Here is a 15,399-nt window from a genome sequence, read left to right on the forward strand (position 1 = left end):
CTGGTGACCTGTCCCGTGTCCTGCCTCTATTAGTTGGTGAATTGGACTAAGTGGTGAAGAAAATGAATAACTTTGTATTGAATAAGAATTTATACATGCTTATTTTCAATATGTCATTTTTTTCAACTTGTCTAGTCAATAGTGCCCCCGCCCTCTGAAACAGATGGTATTTGGTCATTTGTAAAAAGGAGGTAAAGCTTTAAATGGATTGACTGAAATTTTGTGCATCAGTTGTGTGTCAAAATATATTTTATTAACATACAAGAACAATCCAGATGAACAAATTTAAATCAGTCATTTCCTTATTCCTAAGACAATATCTACTAGTGTCTAAACAAATGACCTTTAAGTAGGGTTGCCATGACAACTAAAACAGCTTTGTCAGTCCTTCGGTCAAACAGTTGACATTTTGTTGATAAAACGTTGGTTAACCCAAGTAAACTTCATCTACAATATTTTGAATAGAACAAAAAGGCATTAAAAGAAAACAGAAGCCATAAATAAAATAACTGCAGGCTTTATTTCAAGGATGTTCAACTCAGTTCTTCATTTTATGAAGGCAACATCTGGGATTTTGCCCTCCGTCTGCAGAGAGAGAAAAGATATTTCAGGGTCTTGGCTTCATCATTTCAGAAGAACATGAGAATTGATTTAACAGATTTTACCTTCAACTGTGTGAAGATCTGTGCTGCTCTGTTGAAATCCCACTCATTGTCTTGCAGACATCTGAAACAAAGTTGTTTTAATATATATTTTTCCCCAAAAAATTACATGTGATGAGACATTGACAACAAATGTCAGCTCAAAATAACAAAACAGCAATAAAAAGACCTACTTTTGTGACCACTCCAGATTCATTCCTGACTTCAGTGAAAAGGCTGTGAGCATTTCTTGCTGCGGTGCAGTGAGAGTTGGGACGGGGCTGGACGATGGAGTTGGTGCCGGAGCCACAAAGGCACGACGGATCTCCTCTGTAGTTGCCATTCGGATGAAAAGCTGGTCATTGACGATGCACAAACTGCCGTAACAGAAACACAATTGTTGAGGATTTAATTTTTCTTTCACTATAGGAGACGCTATACCTATTTTATAATTTTCCCAATTTACAGTAAAGTTAACTTGTCATTGATCATTTTCAGTATTTGCATCTTTCTGCCACAATACAGCATTGTGTCAGGAAATGCACAAAATTCTGTTCATTTGGAGCTCACTAAACTTACCCAGAATTTCCTGCTGGGACTGTAATGAAAACCCGAGAGAAGGCCATTGTGGATTCTCTGGACTTTCCGTCAACAACAACTGAAAACAGAACAGACACAATAATTCAATCTGTACTACAATTTTTTTTTTTTTTTAAAACTTGTTTGTTTTGTTGCAGTAATTTTTATTACAATAAACCCTCAATTCAGTCTGGTTACTTCACAACTTACCCTCTTTAAAGACTCCGCTCACCGTAAATGACAGTAATGTGGTCTGTAAAAGGATTTTTTTTTTTTTTTTTTTGAGAAAGTCAATAATTGCAATGAAAGAATGAAAAAGTCAAGACAGCAAAGTTAGTGACAGAATAATCACCAACTCACAGTGTATGTGTTGACGTCAATCGTAAAGGAGGCAATGTCATGCTGCGTTTTTGGCAGCTCGTTGAGGAAAGCCACAACATTGAGTCGTGTATGCTTCAGCAGTCGAAATCGCATTGCTAAAAAGGTGGCAAGATTCAGAAAAGTTAAATTATTTGTTTTATATGTCTAATAATGTTAAATTTTTTTAAAATCAACAACAATTCAGACAGTGGCAGACAAATAGCTCTTCAGGGAAACTCACTGGAGTCTTTGATCCTCTTGAGGTTTCGGCTATCTTTGTAATACTCCCCAAGACTGCTCCTAAACACCACAGGAGGAACAGGGAGAATCTATCAGGCTGCAGCTGAGACTTACGGTGTCAGGATTAGGATCAGTATAAACAGCATGTAATGTGTGGACCTCTGCAAAATCTTTCAAGTAATCTTTATATTAGAATTTAAGTTTAGGAGATATTTACATACTTTATATTAATTTCTTTACGTGTTAAATTGTCATACATAGATGTCTTTACACATATTTTTTACCTTGAGGGGTTCTGGGTAGAGTAAGGTGTTGTGAGGGATAATGACGCGCCATCATGATAAGCATCCAGAAGAGGCTGTCTGTCCCCCGAGTCATATATACTGTAATACCTGCAACAGTCGCAGTGTTAGAAGCAGCAAGAGTTTTGTGTTTATTGGCTGAGCCTCATTCCTAAATGAAGTAAAGGACTGACTGATCTATTGACTTTTGAGATGTCAAAACTTACTGCTGCAAAAACCGAAGAATGAGTGCCTTGATTTCGTCTGAACCAAAGCAGCTGCCCTGAATGAAGAAACAACAGCCTTCTTCAGGTAAATCAGGAACACCGACCCTTAATAAAGCATTACTGATAATTTAAATATTAATAAAAAGTTTATACAAAACAACACACATGGCCGAAAACATTGGTGTCTGTTTAAGTAAACCTACAAAAGCCAACTACAAAACCGAACTACCGAACCAACCTTGCAGGGGGGAATTGTGGTAGGTGTTTCAACGTCAAACCCAATAGGTGGGGGTAGGTCGTGCCCATCCTGAGAACAAACCATACACATCAAGTCAGAGGTACCACTTAGTATAAATATAGTTGAATACTAGGAGATTCTCATACAAACTTTTGTGTTTTACTTGTTTTCCTATACATTTGTGTAAAAAAAACACCCTACATGAATAAATGGGATCAGTGGAAAGGATGACGTGTACAGATACAAATGTGGATTTACCAGTTTAAGAAGCCGGGGAAACCTCTGCCGCACAGCACTGGTACGAGAGAAAGTGAGAACGTTATCCTATACCACCCCAAATACAAATACATAATGCTCATTACATTACCACTGTCAGTCACACCTGATGATCAACCTTGCATTGGTTTGGACTTGTATTTGTAATTTTAAGTCACTACTCTTTGGAAGAACAGTTCTTTACAATTATAAAGCAATTATATTTATAACCGATGTTGTAACCACTCATTTGTATTGAAAAGAAAATAACACGATATCCATGACTAACATACATTGTAAGTTTCATGCTGTGCCCTCAGACATCTCCCACCCAGGAATGTACTTACCAGCAGGTATACTCACCCTCTCCCCCAAAATGGTGATATACACAGATCTGACATCGAAGAGCAATACAAGCACACTTTTCTAGGAATACACACATACAAACATGCCACCATCTACTATACTGAGCTGGAAATCCAAGAGAGACATCCAATTTGAATTAGTAAGATCAAGAGGTTAAGCATGGTTGGGAGAGAGGTGGTTACCGCCAGTCAGTCTTGTTTACTCCCCCCCCAAAACACTGGCCAAGATGTCGGGGAACAGCTGAGTCTACATCACCAAAAAATAAATAAATAAAAACACAAAATATAGCAAGATCTGGGTGAAAAAGAATTAGGAAGAAATTCAGATATGCTCAACATTCAGAGTAGATGTCAAACTTTTCAGTCCATCTGCGCGTCAATACCAGCAAAGAAAGAACCTGAGAAAAGAGCTGAAGGACATCTGGTCTCAAAGTGAGCTGAACCCAGCAGTCCCACCACTAATCGCATAGTTTCCCACTGCTGAGCAAGAAAAGCAGTTGTGGTATCCTGCTCTGAAAAGCTGGCACAGCTCCTCATGCAGCATGACTGGAAGTGATGTGTCTTTGTTTTGTTTTTAATAACTTGCTTTAGGACCATGTCCTTGGTTACAGAGTGGCTTGCAGTTTATTAACCATTCAACTGGAGTGATAACACTGCTCTCTCTGCTTAATTGAGCTCCTTTGTACTGGTCACAGCCATCAGAAACTTGAGAAAATGTTTCATGCCTTTTTTCCCCCCTCATTCAACATTTTTAGGCATAACTGAACAATCAATTTCCTGTTCAGTTTACATTTCTCTCAGAAGTCAGTTAAGTGTATTTGCCAAACTCCACTTGATTCACTGGAAAGCAGAGGTCTGCTGTAGGCAAACAATCAGACAAAGTGGAAGAGAGAGACCGTTCTTTGTCATTGGCTCATCCTTGGTCATTGATGACATGTGTCCCGCTCCACCTCTGCCCAGTGGCTTTACCCGTGGAGTCCCATCTTCTCAATTCCTTCTCGTTGTGCTCGGTGAGTCTGAGCTCACGGGGACTGAGGTCGAGTAATCGTGACTGTGCCTGCCTTAGGTTGTCCCGAGGTTTCAAGGTGGGATCTTACCCGTCATAGGCTATCCAGCCTTCCATACTCGCCTTAAACAGGGGGCCGAGTGGGCAAAGATGCTATGAGGGGAGGGGAATCATTGCCGGTGGGTTTTTCTTTGCTTCGTCCAAACATCTGACGAGCTGAAATTGGATTTCTTTCTCCAAAACAGAATTTTAACAGTACAGCTCAAGAGATGATTTCAGGATTATTTTTTAAAAGCACTTTACAGAACATTTTAACTGAGCATTATGCTCAGCTGCTTTGGATTATTTAACATTGTGACTGTTATAACAGCAGTTTATGGGATAACTAACCACGATGTCAGCAGGGGAGTGCTGGGTAAAGCATCACAGAGAACCATAAAACAAGATAAGAAGAAAGCTTGAAAGGATGCCCCACTTAGAAACTGCAAACTTGCAGAGAAATTGCCTATACAAAGTTAAGACAGACTTTAAGCAAACTGAAAAGAAAAACATGGTGGGTTTATTCTGTAGTTTGATGTCCTGTCCGCAACTTCTGAAAATCAGAGGCGTTGAGTTTGCAGTTTGAAAAGAAAAAGTTAACCATGAAGTTGACAGAACATGTAAAACAAAACCAAAAAAATCTTTTTTTCCTTCAAGTCAACAAATGTTCAATGAATGAATGCATAATATGTCTTGTATGACAGCGTGTGTAGGTTACTTTAAAGTACACTAAGGCATGTATACATTTTAAACCATGCAAATAAATATATATATATATATATATATATATGTTAATCTTGCAACATATTTGTAGTATTAAATGAACATACACTTGTACATATATTTACCTAGATCCACATTGCCTTTTTATTGTTACCCAATCATCTTCACAAAAAAACAAAACAAAACAGAAATTAAAAGCTGATGCTTGTGTCTGACGTTTATCTTTGTGGTGGGAACAAGGTTCAGTAACTGCATGCAACGGAGGGACAGCTTTTGTAGCAGACTGCTTCATACTGTGTTACAGGTGGACTCATGAAGCCCCTCTCCTTACTCCATGCAGTCCCATCAATAACTTGTTTACATAAAAACATCTTTATCTCACCCCTCAGTGTCTTTGACTGACCTGATGTATGCAGCTTGGTCCTTAAAGAGGTCACACAGGGGGTTCCTAATCAGCCACAGCTCTGACAGTTTCAGGCCTTTCACTTTGTCCAGCTCCCGGTCTGTCTTCAGCTGGACAAACACACAGAAATAGAAGACGTTGGGAGGAGGAACAAAGGAAAAACAACTTTATGCAAACAGGGGATTTAATTATGAGTGCTGTGAACTGATCAGCTCGCCTCACCTCATTGTGAGAAAGGTTGAGTGTCTTCAGATTGGGCACCTTGGAAACCAACTCAGCGAGCTCATCCAATTTGTGAATACGGTTGTTACTCAGGTTCAAACACGTCAGCTGTAAAGATGGCAGAACAAAAAACAAGGTTGGGTTTTTAATCAGCACACATAGTACGTTCCCCCTATATGCCTGCTTTTTACAGGAAGATAAATCAGCATGATTAATCTTACCTCTGGAATGTTTTCTTCAATGATTTTAATGACAGACTCCATGTTTGTTTTCCTGTTCAAGATGACTTCAATGTTTTGGGACACCAGGTCTGTTACATGGAGGAAAATATTAGTGTGTGTGTACGTGAAATTAATTATTTTCAGTGGCAGTTAAGTTTCATTTCACCATGAGACACCTGGATCACTACAGCTGCTTTTTTTCCCTTGTCATGTTACGACCACTTCCATTGAAGCCAACATTGGAAGAGAAGATGTTACAGAAGCCCCCATGAATTCACTCTTTTAAATTTAAGAGACTTGACTATGGGAATTAGCGTAAATAATTAATGCTTCTGACAGCTCTCACACATCTAGGGCAAAATGTTATAAAAAACAACAGTGGCCAGGAAAGATATGGCTGGCCTAGTGGTGACGCCCTGAAGTGTGGGGTTCCATCCACACTTTGCACAGGGAGGCCTCACAAAACCTTTAAACCCTTATTCTTTACGGCTGTTTGCCCTCAGTATTCACATTCAATTATCCTTTGGACATTTATTGAACATGCATTCACAACAGTGTCATGCACCTGACAATAGCATGAAAAATTCTGTGATTACCTGGGTCAGTTCGAATGTTGTTCAAGTCTAGTGCTTGCTGGGAACCATCAAAACGTTTGGCCATGCATTGCTGGAAAGGTAAAAATCAATATTAGAAGCCAAATTGAGGGGAAAAAAATGAAAGAAAAAAAAATGCAAAAGTGTCGCAGTTAATTCCGCTCATATCCAAGTCTTCTCAACATCTGGGATACTTCTTTCCAAAGCACCTCTCCATTATTTGGATGAATTAATGACCCTCAGTAAAAGCATTCAGACCACTTAAACTGAAATAAAAACTGCAAAACAAGTATTTCTATCTACACTTGTCATACTATTTCTGAGAGGCACAAAGAGATCTAATTTATTCTAAGTAAACGACACTGTTATTGTAACAGACCTATTCAGGAAATGCAAAGAACAAAGTTGTTCCACAAGCTCACCTTTAAGTGCTCCAAATGTTCTGGCTTCAGGTCAGATTGGAGGAAGGCTGGTGGAGCACTTGGGTTGACATGCACTTCAACCTGGGAGGAAACATCAGTAATAACAACATAAATGTGTCACTAGAGTGTTGTTATAGCTGAGGTTTCACAGAGTTTGTGAATTTCTGATTACTGAGCTACTGGTTTAAATTCCCAACATGGAATTTAAAGAGGCAGAAGTTATATGCAGGGTATGGTAGTAATATCTCGCAATTAATAACGTAACATTTGAAATTTTTTTTTGTAGAAGGTCAAGAATAATCTTTTTATTACTGCCCAAAACATACTTTATATCCGTCTGAGTCCGTGATCTTGTGAGAGCATTTGTGCAGCGCATTGGCAGCAGCAGAATCGTCCACATAGAAATGCACCCTGTGATGGTCAACATGATACTGAACAGACAAGGGGAAAAACAAAACATTAAAAATTAGTTTTACTTGGGAGAAACAAGACAACTCATATCTAAACTGCATCACCCAGAAAATTACACAAGACCATGCTTTAAATGTACCTGCACAGGTGTGTAGGGAACCGAACAGATGTTCTGGAGAGCTGTCACTAACCATTTCTTGTCATACTTTCTGCCATGTGGTATCTGCAACACAGACATAGCAAAATATATCCTCTGACAACTCGCAATGTATATTTCTGGCTGTCCTGGGGCAAATGTACGGATACGCACCGTTACTTTGTACCAGCCTGATCGGGCTTTCAGTCCTCCTCTATCGCCTCTGAAACAGAAACCACCTCTACCACCTCCTCCACCTCCTTTGCCAGGCTGCCTGTCTCTATCGAAGCGTACATCTCTTTTTCGAAAATTTCTTCCATATGGGTTGCTGAGGAAGGCAAAACAAGGATTTACTTTCAGATATTCACTTTTCTAGAAACCTTTTCCATTTTCCATCTTCAGAAACGAGTGCTTCTTAGGGCAAGGTCACACTGCTGCAGTTTGGTCCGTTGTAAATGGACTGTGGGGAACTACTTGGAGGGCTTTATTCATTTGATTGGAAAAATGTTGCACAAACCAGATATTATCCAACTTTGCTGAGTTCAGCTGTGTTTTCCAATCCTGAATTACACAACCAGCAGCAGAAAAACATCCCATTTGCTGTGGTGGATGGTGAGAACTTTCCTTGCAGTAAGCCTAAGCTTTGGAAATACTCCTGCAGGGCTTCATAATAAAGGCGACCCCAACACCTGATCAGTAAAACACTCATCATTCCCACAAAAATTAAATACCCATGAGTTAACTCTGAAGAACAATAGATAAGCGCACAGGTGTATATTCAAAATGGCAGTCCAGAAAGTGTGTGTTTGAATGCTGCTTGCTGCACACTTTGCATACACCCTTAATGACCACCTACTGACGACTGAGACATTTGATTCTCTCACCAGCGCCAGGGGAGCACCACATATTGCTACCTTCTCTGTGGAAAACAATGGCATGCCATCTTAAACAATCGCATTTCTACATTTTGGCAATTAGTGATTTGTGTAGTTGAGACAGCCTTTTTGGATATATGCTAATCATATGGTCATTTTTTTTCAAGTTTCTTATCAGAAATAATTCATTAGATTCTTCTATGGGTTCATGACAAACTTTTTAGCTTGATTGCATTCAGTGTTTTTCAATGTCTATTTTTTTCTCCAAGTTTGGCTTGAGTGGTTTGGCTCAAAGGCTTGAATTAGGAAGAAGGGAATAAACAAACAGTTCAGAAACTTTTATTTACTTTTCTTTTTTGAGTAGTACTTTAACATTTAAGAAAAACTGCTCATGCAGCATAGGTGCTATGGGTGTATGTTGCCATCTTTTGTGCTACTGTCAAAGGAAATGAGTCCGCTGCATGACTGATGGTCACACTGCATCGGAGGCCTGCCTTAACTGCTTTTAAAACACCACTGCTGAACAGCTTGTACACAAATGAATGCTCTTTAGTTACTTCTAGTGTCAGATCAGAGCAATGGAAAGTTTGACCTAACATGGACACCAACTTTGTGACAGAGAACAACACCACCTGGAACCATGGCAACAGGAAAAACAAAACAGCAAACCTATTTTTTTTTTTAAATCTACTTGACTAAAACACACACACACACACACACACACACACACAAAAAAAGCCTAATAGCGATGACTCCACTGACCCCAGACTTGTGAAAGTTTGTGGACGAACTACTATTTTACAAGTGTTTTCTTTACCAGTATATTAGGAGGGCACCCCACTCTGCCGCCTCAACGCACTGCTAAACAGTCAGAATGTACTCTTATTGCAGTACTTTCAGATTTGTATTAAAGCTTGAAATGGATCCAATAGTTTTTGTAGGTTTCATTCCAATACATTTTCGGATATCTGGTATGAAAGTATGGCACAACTTACCACCTGAATGTAGCTGTCTAATGTTTATATTTTGTCATTATCACGTATCATGGATGGAATGAGTAGCTTACCCGTTATAGAGTTGGTAAATACAATATTCAGCAGTGCTGATTTTAAAGTTGTAAAGAAATTCCATTTATTAAAACCATATTAAGTTATATGTCTGAAACTAAGACCAAAGGGTCTCATATACCGTCTCTCAGCCGAACCTCTGCATGTTTTTTTTTTCCCGGTACGGTAAACCTCTTGAACACTGGGAGATACATAAAAAGACTAAGCAGCATATGTGCCCCTTCAGAAAATAGGATCTGCTTATCAGGCGAGTTTATCAGTCTCACTTAAAAAGACAATGATGATTGTTTAACAAACAAAACTTACAATCTGTTCTGGGAGCTGCTATCCTGAGGACTATCACTCATGGTTACATCTCCATCTGTATCCTCAAGCCTAGAACGTGGTCCAGGACCTCCAAACCCTCCTGCGTGACTCCCCCGCTGACGGTCTCTTCGCGACCTGTCAAATGATCGGCCTTTGTGGGAGCCCCTGCCTTTACGGTTACGGAACGGGGCAGTTCTGTCATCATGCTCTGTAAAAAATACAGGGAAAAATTAGGTCTCATTTACGACATATCACACCGTAAAGTATTATGTCCAGAAAAGTTATCAAATTCAACCTACTTCACTAAGTTATTGCACCAGTGCACCACAAGTGATGAATCAAAATTTTGATGATCACAGTTGCAATCTGCACCAGATATCAAATTCACACTGTTGATTCAACAATGTGGAAAAATGCTTCAACTGAGACCATGTTTGCCTCACATTATATTAGGAATATGGAAATGGTTCAGGGGAAGAGTTTTGACATCAAACAAAACCCTATCCAGTTTAAATAAAATAATGTAAGTCTTGCTGCTCCAGAAATGACAGCATGCAGTAGATTATTCATTATCATAATCAATTTGGCTTATTTATTTCTATAATCCCACAAAATAAGTCAAGGCCCAGGGCAAAGTAATAAATTTCCCACAAATGTGAAAGTAAAACAACTGGTATTCCAAAAGAGCTGTCAGTTCCTGTTGGTAGCGATAAATGCTGGTTTGTCAGTACAATTTAATCTTAAGAATGAAATATTAATTTTCTCATGAGTATCAATGACCAAATACAAATATGACTATGCTGAAAAGGAAATGAAGGGGGATTGTGTTTTTTAACACTGTACTATAAACACTGCTTTGGCCTTACCTGACATCAGTGTTAAACTATTTAAATATAATGAAAAAAATAAGAATAATAATCATTCAGGCTTTATATTCCAGTTGTTACAGCCAAAATCGAATTTAATATTCAAAGACTTTAATAAATCTGTATTTGCATCTTTTCATATACACTTAATGTAGGACCTGTCACCTATACCTACTTACAGTTCATAAAGTTCAGGCTTTTTTCACAACTATGCCACTACTTGGGTTAAAATACTTTAATTTTATGAAAATCTGCAAATTTTACACAGACAACAAAAGTCCATCTACAGGAGCTCAACAAATAAAAATCTACTGCTTTCTTTCTAATGTAATATTAGACAAAATATTGTCGACCAGAACAGCTGCAAGTTGTTATATTTTAGCATCGAGTATCTGTTGTCATGATTTGCTCTCCTGGGAACCAATGACTTTTGTTACCTCCGTCGACCAAGATATCTGTGCGTCTGACCTCTCTCGTCACCTTAAAGTCTCCTCGATCTGAAGAAAAATGGTGAAAGAAGTTCAGAAGAAGTGAGGTTGGTGCTGTAGTGTGCGTGTCTTACCGTTGTAGTAATGCCCGCCGTCCGCCATATTCCCGTAATAGTGTTGGATTTAAAAACAAAAAGAAAAACAGGCCTGGGTGAAATACTGAGCCTTGCCTTCCGTGCTTTTGTGGCTTTCTCACAAAACACCACGAAACGGTAAAATAGACATCTCGAGAAGCTTTACGGAAACAATAGACAGCACGTCGTGATCGCAGGCACGTCTTTACCCAGCCTGTAGTTCAACTAGCTTCCTCTGTTAACGAGCTACGACTAGACACCGGAAATACTAACTTTCCCTTCCGGGGCAAATTGGCAAACTCAGAGGAAAGCAACGCGATAGGAGTCTACCAGCACGTACATTTAAAAAAACAAAAAAAAAACAAAAAACAAACAAACCATGCAGCTTCAGTTGGTAATAAAGATTGATTGGATTTTGGTTAGCTGTTTTTTAAAATGCAAACATTAGTATCGATTTTTGTAATAATGTTAGCTTTAGCAAAGCGCTCTGAAGGGTTTGTGTCAGACCATTTCAACTGTAACTTTTCCATCATAAATTACATCGCTATTTTCTACATTACACTTTATGTAGATAAAAAAAAAATCATGTCAGACATGTTTCCAAATATATACAAAAAACCTGAGACAGAGGAAAATTACTTGGGCAAAACAAAACGTTCAGACACCCTGCAAACGCTACAAATGCAAAGATTTTTTTACTTTTGTCCCCAGAAGATCATTAAAAGATTTCAAATAAGTTAGAACACAGGTAACCATATTTGTTTGGTAATATAATTGTTACATATTAAAACATATCATGAAGGAAGCAGTGTTGTGTGTGGGTTTAAAAGTTATTAGTACTACCAAGTTTTTTGTAAGTGGAGTTATATACTTATTCAGAAAGTAAAAGACTATCTGAAATAAAATAAAGTAGTTTATCATTGAAAAGACCAGCATGTATAGCCATTACTACTACCAATACATTAATATATTTAATCTTGTAGTAGATATCCTTGTAGATACAATCCACATTGTTCATGATAAGATATTGCCCTCAATAATAATAACAATCCAAACGGTGATCCGAATCACCACCAAAATTCAATCAGTTCTTCCTTTTCACATTTTCAACAACTCCTGAAAATTTCATGAAAATCCGTCATAACATCCATCCATAACTTCTTGAGTTCTCAGGAAAACAAACAATTAAACGGCGGTAAAAACATACCCTCCTTGGTGGAGGTAATAACATTCCTCATCATCATTACCACCACAAATTTACATTGTACTGGATATGTAAATGTAGCTAATCCTTTTCAGTGATGATAAATCTTTAGCTGTGTTTTTTACTAGGGGTGGGAAAATCGAATCGAAATATTGAGTATCAGGATTTTTACATCACAATTTTATTTATTTATTTTTTTCAAATAAATAAAAATAATCCATTATAAAATTTTACTCATTTTTATTGATCTTTTTACTTTTCTTCTTGGGCATTTCAGCAGCAGAATGATGGTCTGGCTACTCGGTTGTTTTTTCCCCAAATGAAATCAATAAAAATGATGAGCAAAAAAGTTTTGTTATTAGTCTACAAAAATCACTACTTTTGGAAACAGGGTGAGAAGAGCCACTGCTCCTCCCCATTGGGAGGAGCCACTTGAGGTGGCTTGGGCATCTGGTCAGGAGGTGTTCCAAGCATGTCCTTGCGGAAGAAGAGCCTGGGAAAGACGCAGGACACACTGGAGGGATTATATCTCTCCGCTGGTCTGGGAATGCCTTGGAATTCCCCTGCAGAGTTGGCAGATGTGGCTGTAGAAAGGGAAGTCTGGGCTTCCCTGCTTAGGCTACTGCCCCAACAACCCGACCCAAGATAAGTGGCAAAGAATGGATGGATAGATAATTAAATGCTCGAACACAAAAATTAAAATCTTTAGTCACCTGTGGAAAGGATCAGACTCAAAAAACACCATCTAATCATTTTAACCGTCCGTTCTAAATGGTTGGATTGTGATAGGTCTGTCAAAGCCAACTGCCATTCGTCCATTCGCACTTAAGATTTGTGTTGCTGCGCATTGGAGACGTGGCTTCGGGGAGTCTGAAGAAAAAGCTTTGGACTTTTGAACTGTTTTACAAGGATCTCCTACTCTACCTGGAAGGATGCTGAGTGTCCAACTAGTCCAGTTGTCAAGTAACATGTCCCTTCAAAGGGAAGGGGACATTCCAAATTCATGTGACCCTCTGCGTGCCTGCTGGGGTCATCATATCACTGGATATATAAGGTGGATTTTAAAAGTTAATTTTCAGACTTTAAATACATTTTAAGGACCATTGAGAATTTAATTTAATGCCCATTTCACAGTCATACGGGCACAAATGAGTGACTCCTTGAATTTAACAAAATGTATTTAGCAGTGACTGATTATTAAACTTACCTAAGTGTTTACCTAAAAGCTGGGGTAGGTAATGTTGGGGAGCTAGCAAGATTTGAATAAGGCACCCTATCCTGGCTCCTCCCCCTCTAGTTTTACTCCTTCCTGATCAAAGGCTTTTATTTATTCGCAGCTTTTTCCACCAACAATTTTTTTTCTTTCTCAGCTGTTTTGCGGGAGGAGGCAAATAAACTGAGCCGGGTTGAGGAAATCCATCAATGTTTACCTTCCGACTTTTTCTTCAATACTATGTATTTTCATCCTAACACGCTATTTATATGCAGGGTGTGCTGATCAAGTATGCACTGCAGGAGGGGGAGGATAGGAGCCAGGAGAAGAAGCTTACAAAATATAAAAAATTAACAACTCCATTTCGGCCCGTTTGGATTGGACAAAGTTTTTACAGATTTACAGTAAACTGAAGGGTTTAACTATATTTGTCATTGTTCATGATTACAAAATGTATAAACTACTATCAGGACGAGGAACCACTTAGTCCAGATTTTTTTTTTTTTTTTAAATGTCAGCGCAAAATTACCTACCCCATCTTTAAATTGCAAGGCTTTACTTCACTCAAATGGCTTGATCACAAAAAACACGGTAATGCAACACAGTTCACTGTTCAATTAGAAAATGTCAAAAAAGTTTTGCATTGGTGTTTAACATCCATGACTCTTCAGCTCTTGGGTTGGGGTAAAGCCAGATGTCGTGTGGAGGTTAACGGTAGTTGAAATTACTGCTGAACATGCTGTTTACTGGGTAACAATATTTGACAGTCCAGAAAAACACAGAGGAAGTTTTCCTTTAGCTTTAAGGTCAGCTATGCACTTTGCTGATTGATCATGCGTCTTCATAACTTTGATCCTCGTCATTTTTAGTTTGATGCTCTTCTTGCACACAGTGAACTGATGTACAAATGGGTTCTCCACCCTGTCAACCAGGCCAAGAATGACCTTTTGTCCAGCCATGCAATATTAAATTAGCATTTTCCCATTTTACTCACTAAATCCACAAAATACGCAAGTCACTGTCAAGTAGATTTCCTTTGCACATAAATAATGGCTTTGTGTGTGTGTTGTGTTAAATGTTCCCCAATCATTTTTCTCTCAATGTCAATTTAGTTGGTTCCTAATTTCAATATAATGGTTGGGTTTGAACAGGACGAAATTAATTCTGTACTATCACTTTGCAGCTCGTACATTTCAATTAAATTAAATTAAATTAAGACTTAAGACTTTTTAAAACCCTGCTGAGGCATTCATGGACCTGCCTACAGCCCACCCTTGCCTGACAGCAAATGCTAAAGTACAGAATCCAATATATGATCAGAAATGCAATCAATATAAACATAGTGCTCAAAATAACATAGTAAACCATCAGTATTGCTTTGTTGTGCATCTCTAAAATGGAATAAATTAAATCTAAAAACAACACCAAGTAACTCTGCTCACTTATCATTCTAGGAGGTAGAAAACCAGACACCTGCTGAGCAGGTGCAAGCAACCCAGCAGGATTAATTTAAATCTGAAATATTTACCTTTAAATATGTCGAATTTAAACACAAACAATCCCGACATATAAGTACTTTAACACCCGAACTTAAATTTTCACCAAGTTATAACAAAACAAGGATCTCTGAACCAAAGCACAGCTAAGGATCAGCAACACTTACCGTCTTGAAGCACGTGTGTGACCACGGCTAAATTGGCGTAGTCTCTTCGAAACATGGTCATGATTTATCCAGAAACGACGTTCAATCTCAGCTGTCGGAATACTTTTCACAATATACTACATCATGGTGAAAGATAAAAATAAAATGAAGAAATAAAATCCAACGTGCAAGGCCCAAAATGTTAATTAAACATGGCTAAACATTTATCCGCGTCAATTTTTCCTGCATCATTACCTGAAGCTAAACGCTAACGCTAGCTGCTGGCGTTTGCAGTGTCGGTC

General features: G+C 38.5%; 1 protein-coding gene across 2 annotated transcripts; it reads right to left on the minus strand.

Moving 5' to 3' along the window:
* Nucleotides 1-394: 394 nt before the first annotated feature.
* On the minus strand, nt 395-11,281 carry nxf1a (nuclear RNA export factor 1a). Of its 2 annotated transcripts, XM_079249514.1 has the most exons (22): nt 11,039-11,281; nt 10,914-10,973; nt 9,611-9,818; nt 7,537-7,690; nt 7,366-7,449; nt 7,142-7,246; nt 6,816-6,896; nt 6,397-6,466; nt 5,801-5,889; nt 5,580-5,687; nt 5,358-5,467; nt 2,825-2,861; nt 2,567-2,635; nt 2,329-2,384; nt 2,105-2,212; nt 1,822-1,880; nt 1,581-1,696; nt 1,431-1,473; nt 1,221-1,299; nt 836-1,018; nt 666-726; nt 395-585 (listed from the first exon to the last, which is right to left on the minus strand). In XM_079249514.1, the coding sequence occupies exons 1-22, from the start codon at nt 11,064-11,066 to the stop codon at nt 547-549; spliced, it is 1,947 nt and encodes a 648-aa protein (XP_079105640.1). In that variant the 5' UTR covers nt 11,067-11,281; the 3' UTR covers nt 395-546. The 2 variants fall into 2 exon arrangements, with proteins under 2 accessions (XP_079105640.1, XP_079105641.1); XM_079249515.1 differs by lacking the exon at nt 10,914-10,973.
* Between the last annotated feature and the right edge of the window lie 4,118 nt (nt 11,282-15,399).

The sequence above is a fragment of the Telmatherina bonti genome (genome assembly GCF_933228915.1).
Source record: "Telmatherina bonti genome assembly, chromosome: 12".
Taxonomy (NCBI): Eukaryota; Metazoa; Chordata; class Actinopteri; order Atheriniformes; family Telmatherinidae; genus Telmatherina; species Telmatherina bonti.

Bases quoted from the DNA above. Each gene is read 5' to 3' on its own strand.
- nxf1a (XM_079249514.1), bottom strand. From the start codon at position 11,066: ATGGCGGACGGCGGGCATTACTACAACG. The intron at 9,819-10,913 runs GTAACAAAAGTC...TATTTTTTACAG, and splicing joins AGATATCTTGGTCGACGGAG to AGCATGATGACAGAACTGCC. The intron at 5,890-6,396 runs GTAATCACAGAA...TCCATGTAACAG, and splicing joins CAACATTCGAACTGACCCAG to ACCTGGTGTCCCAAAACATT.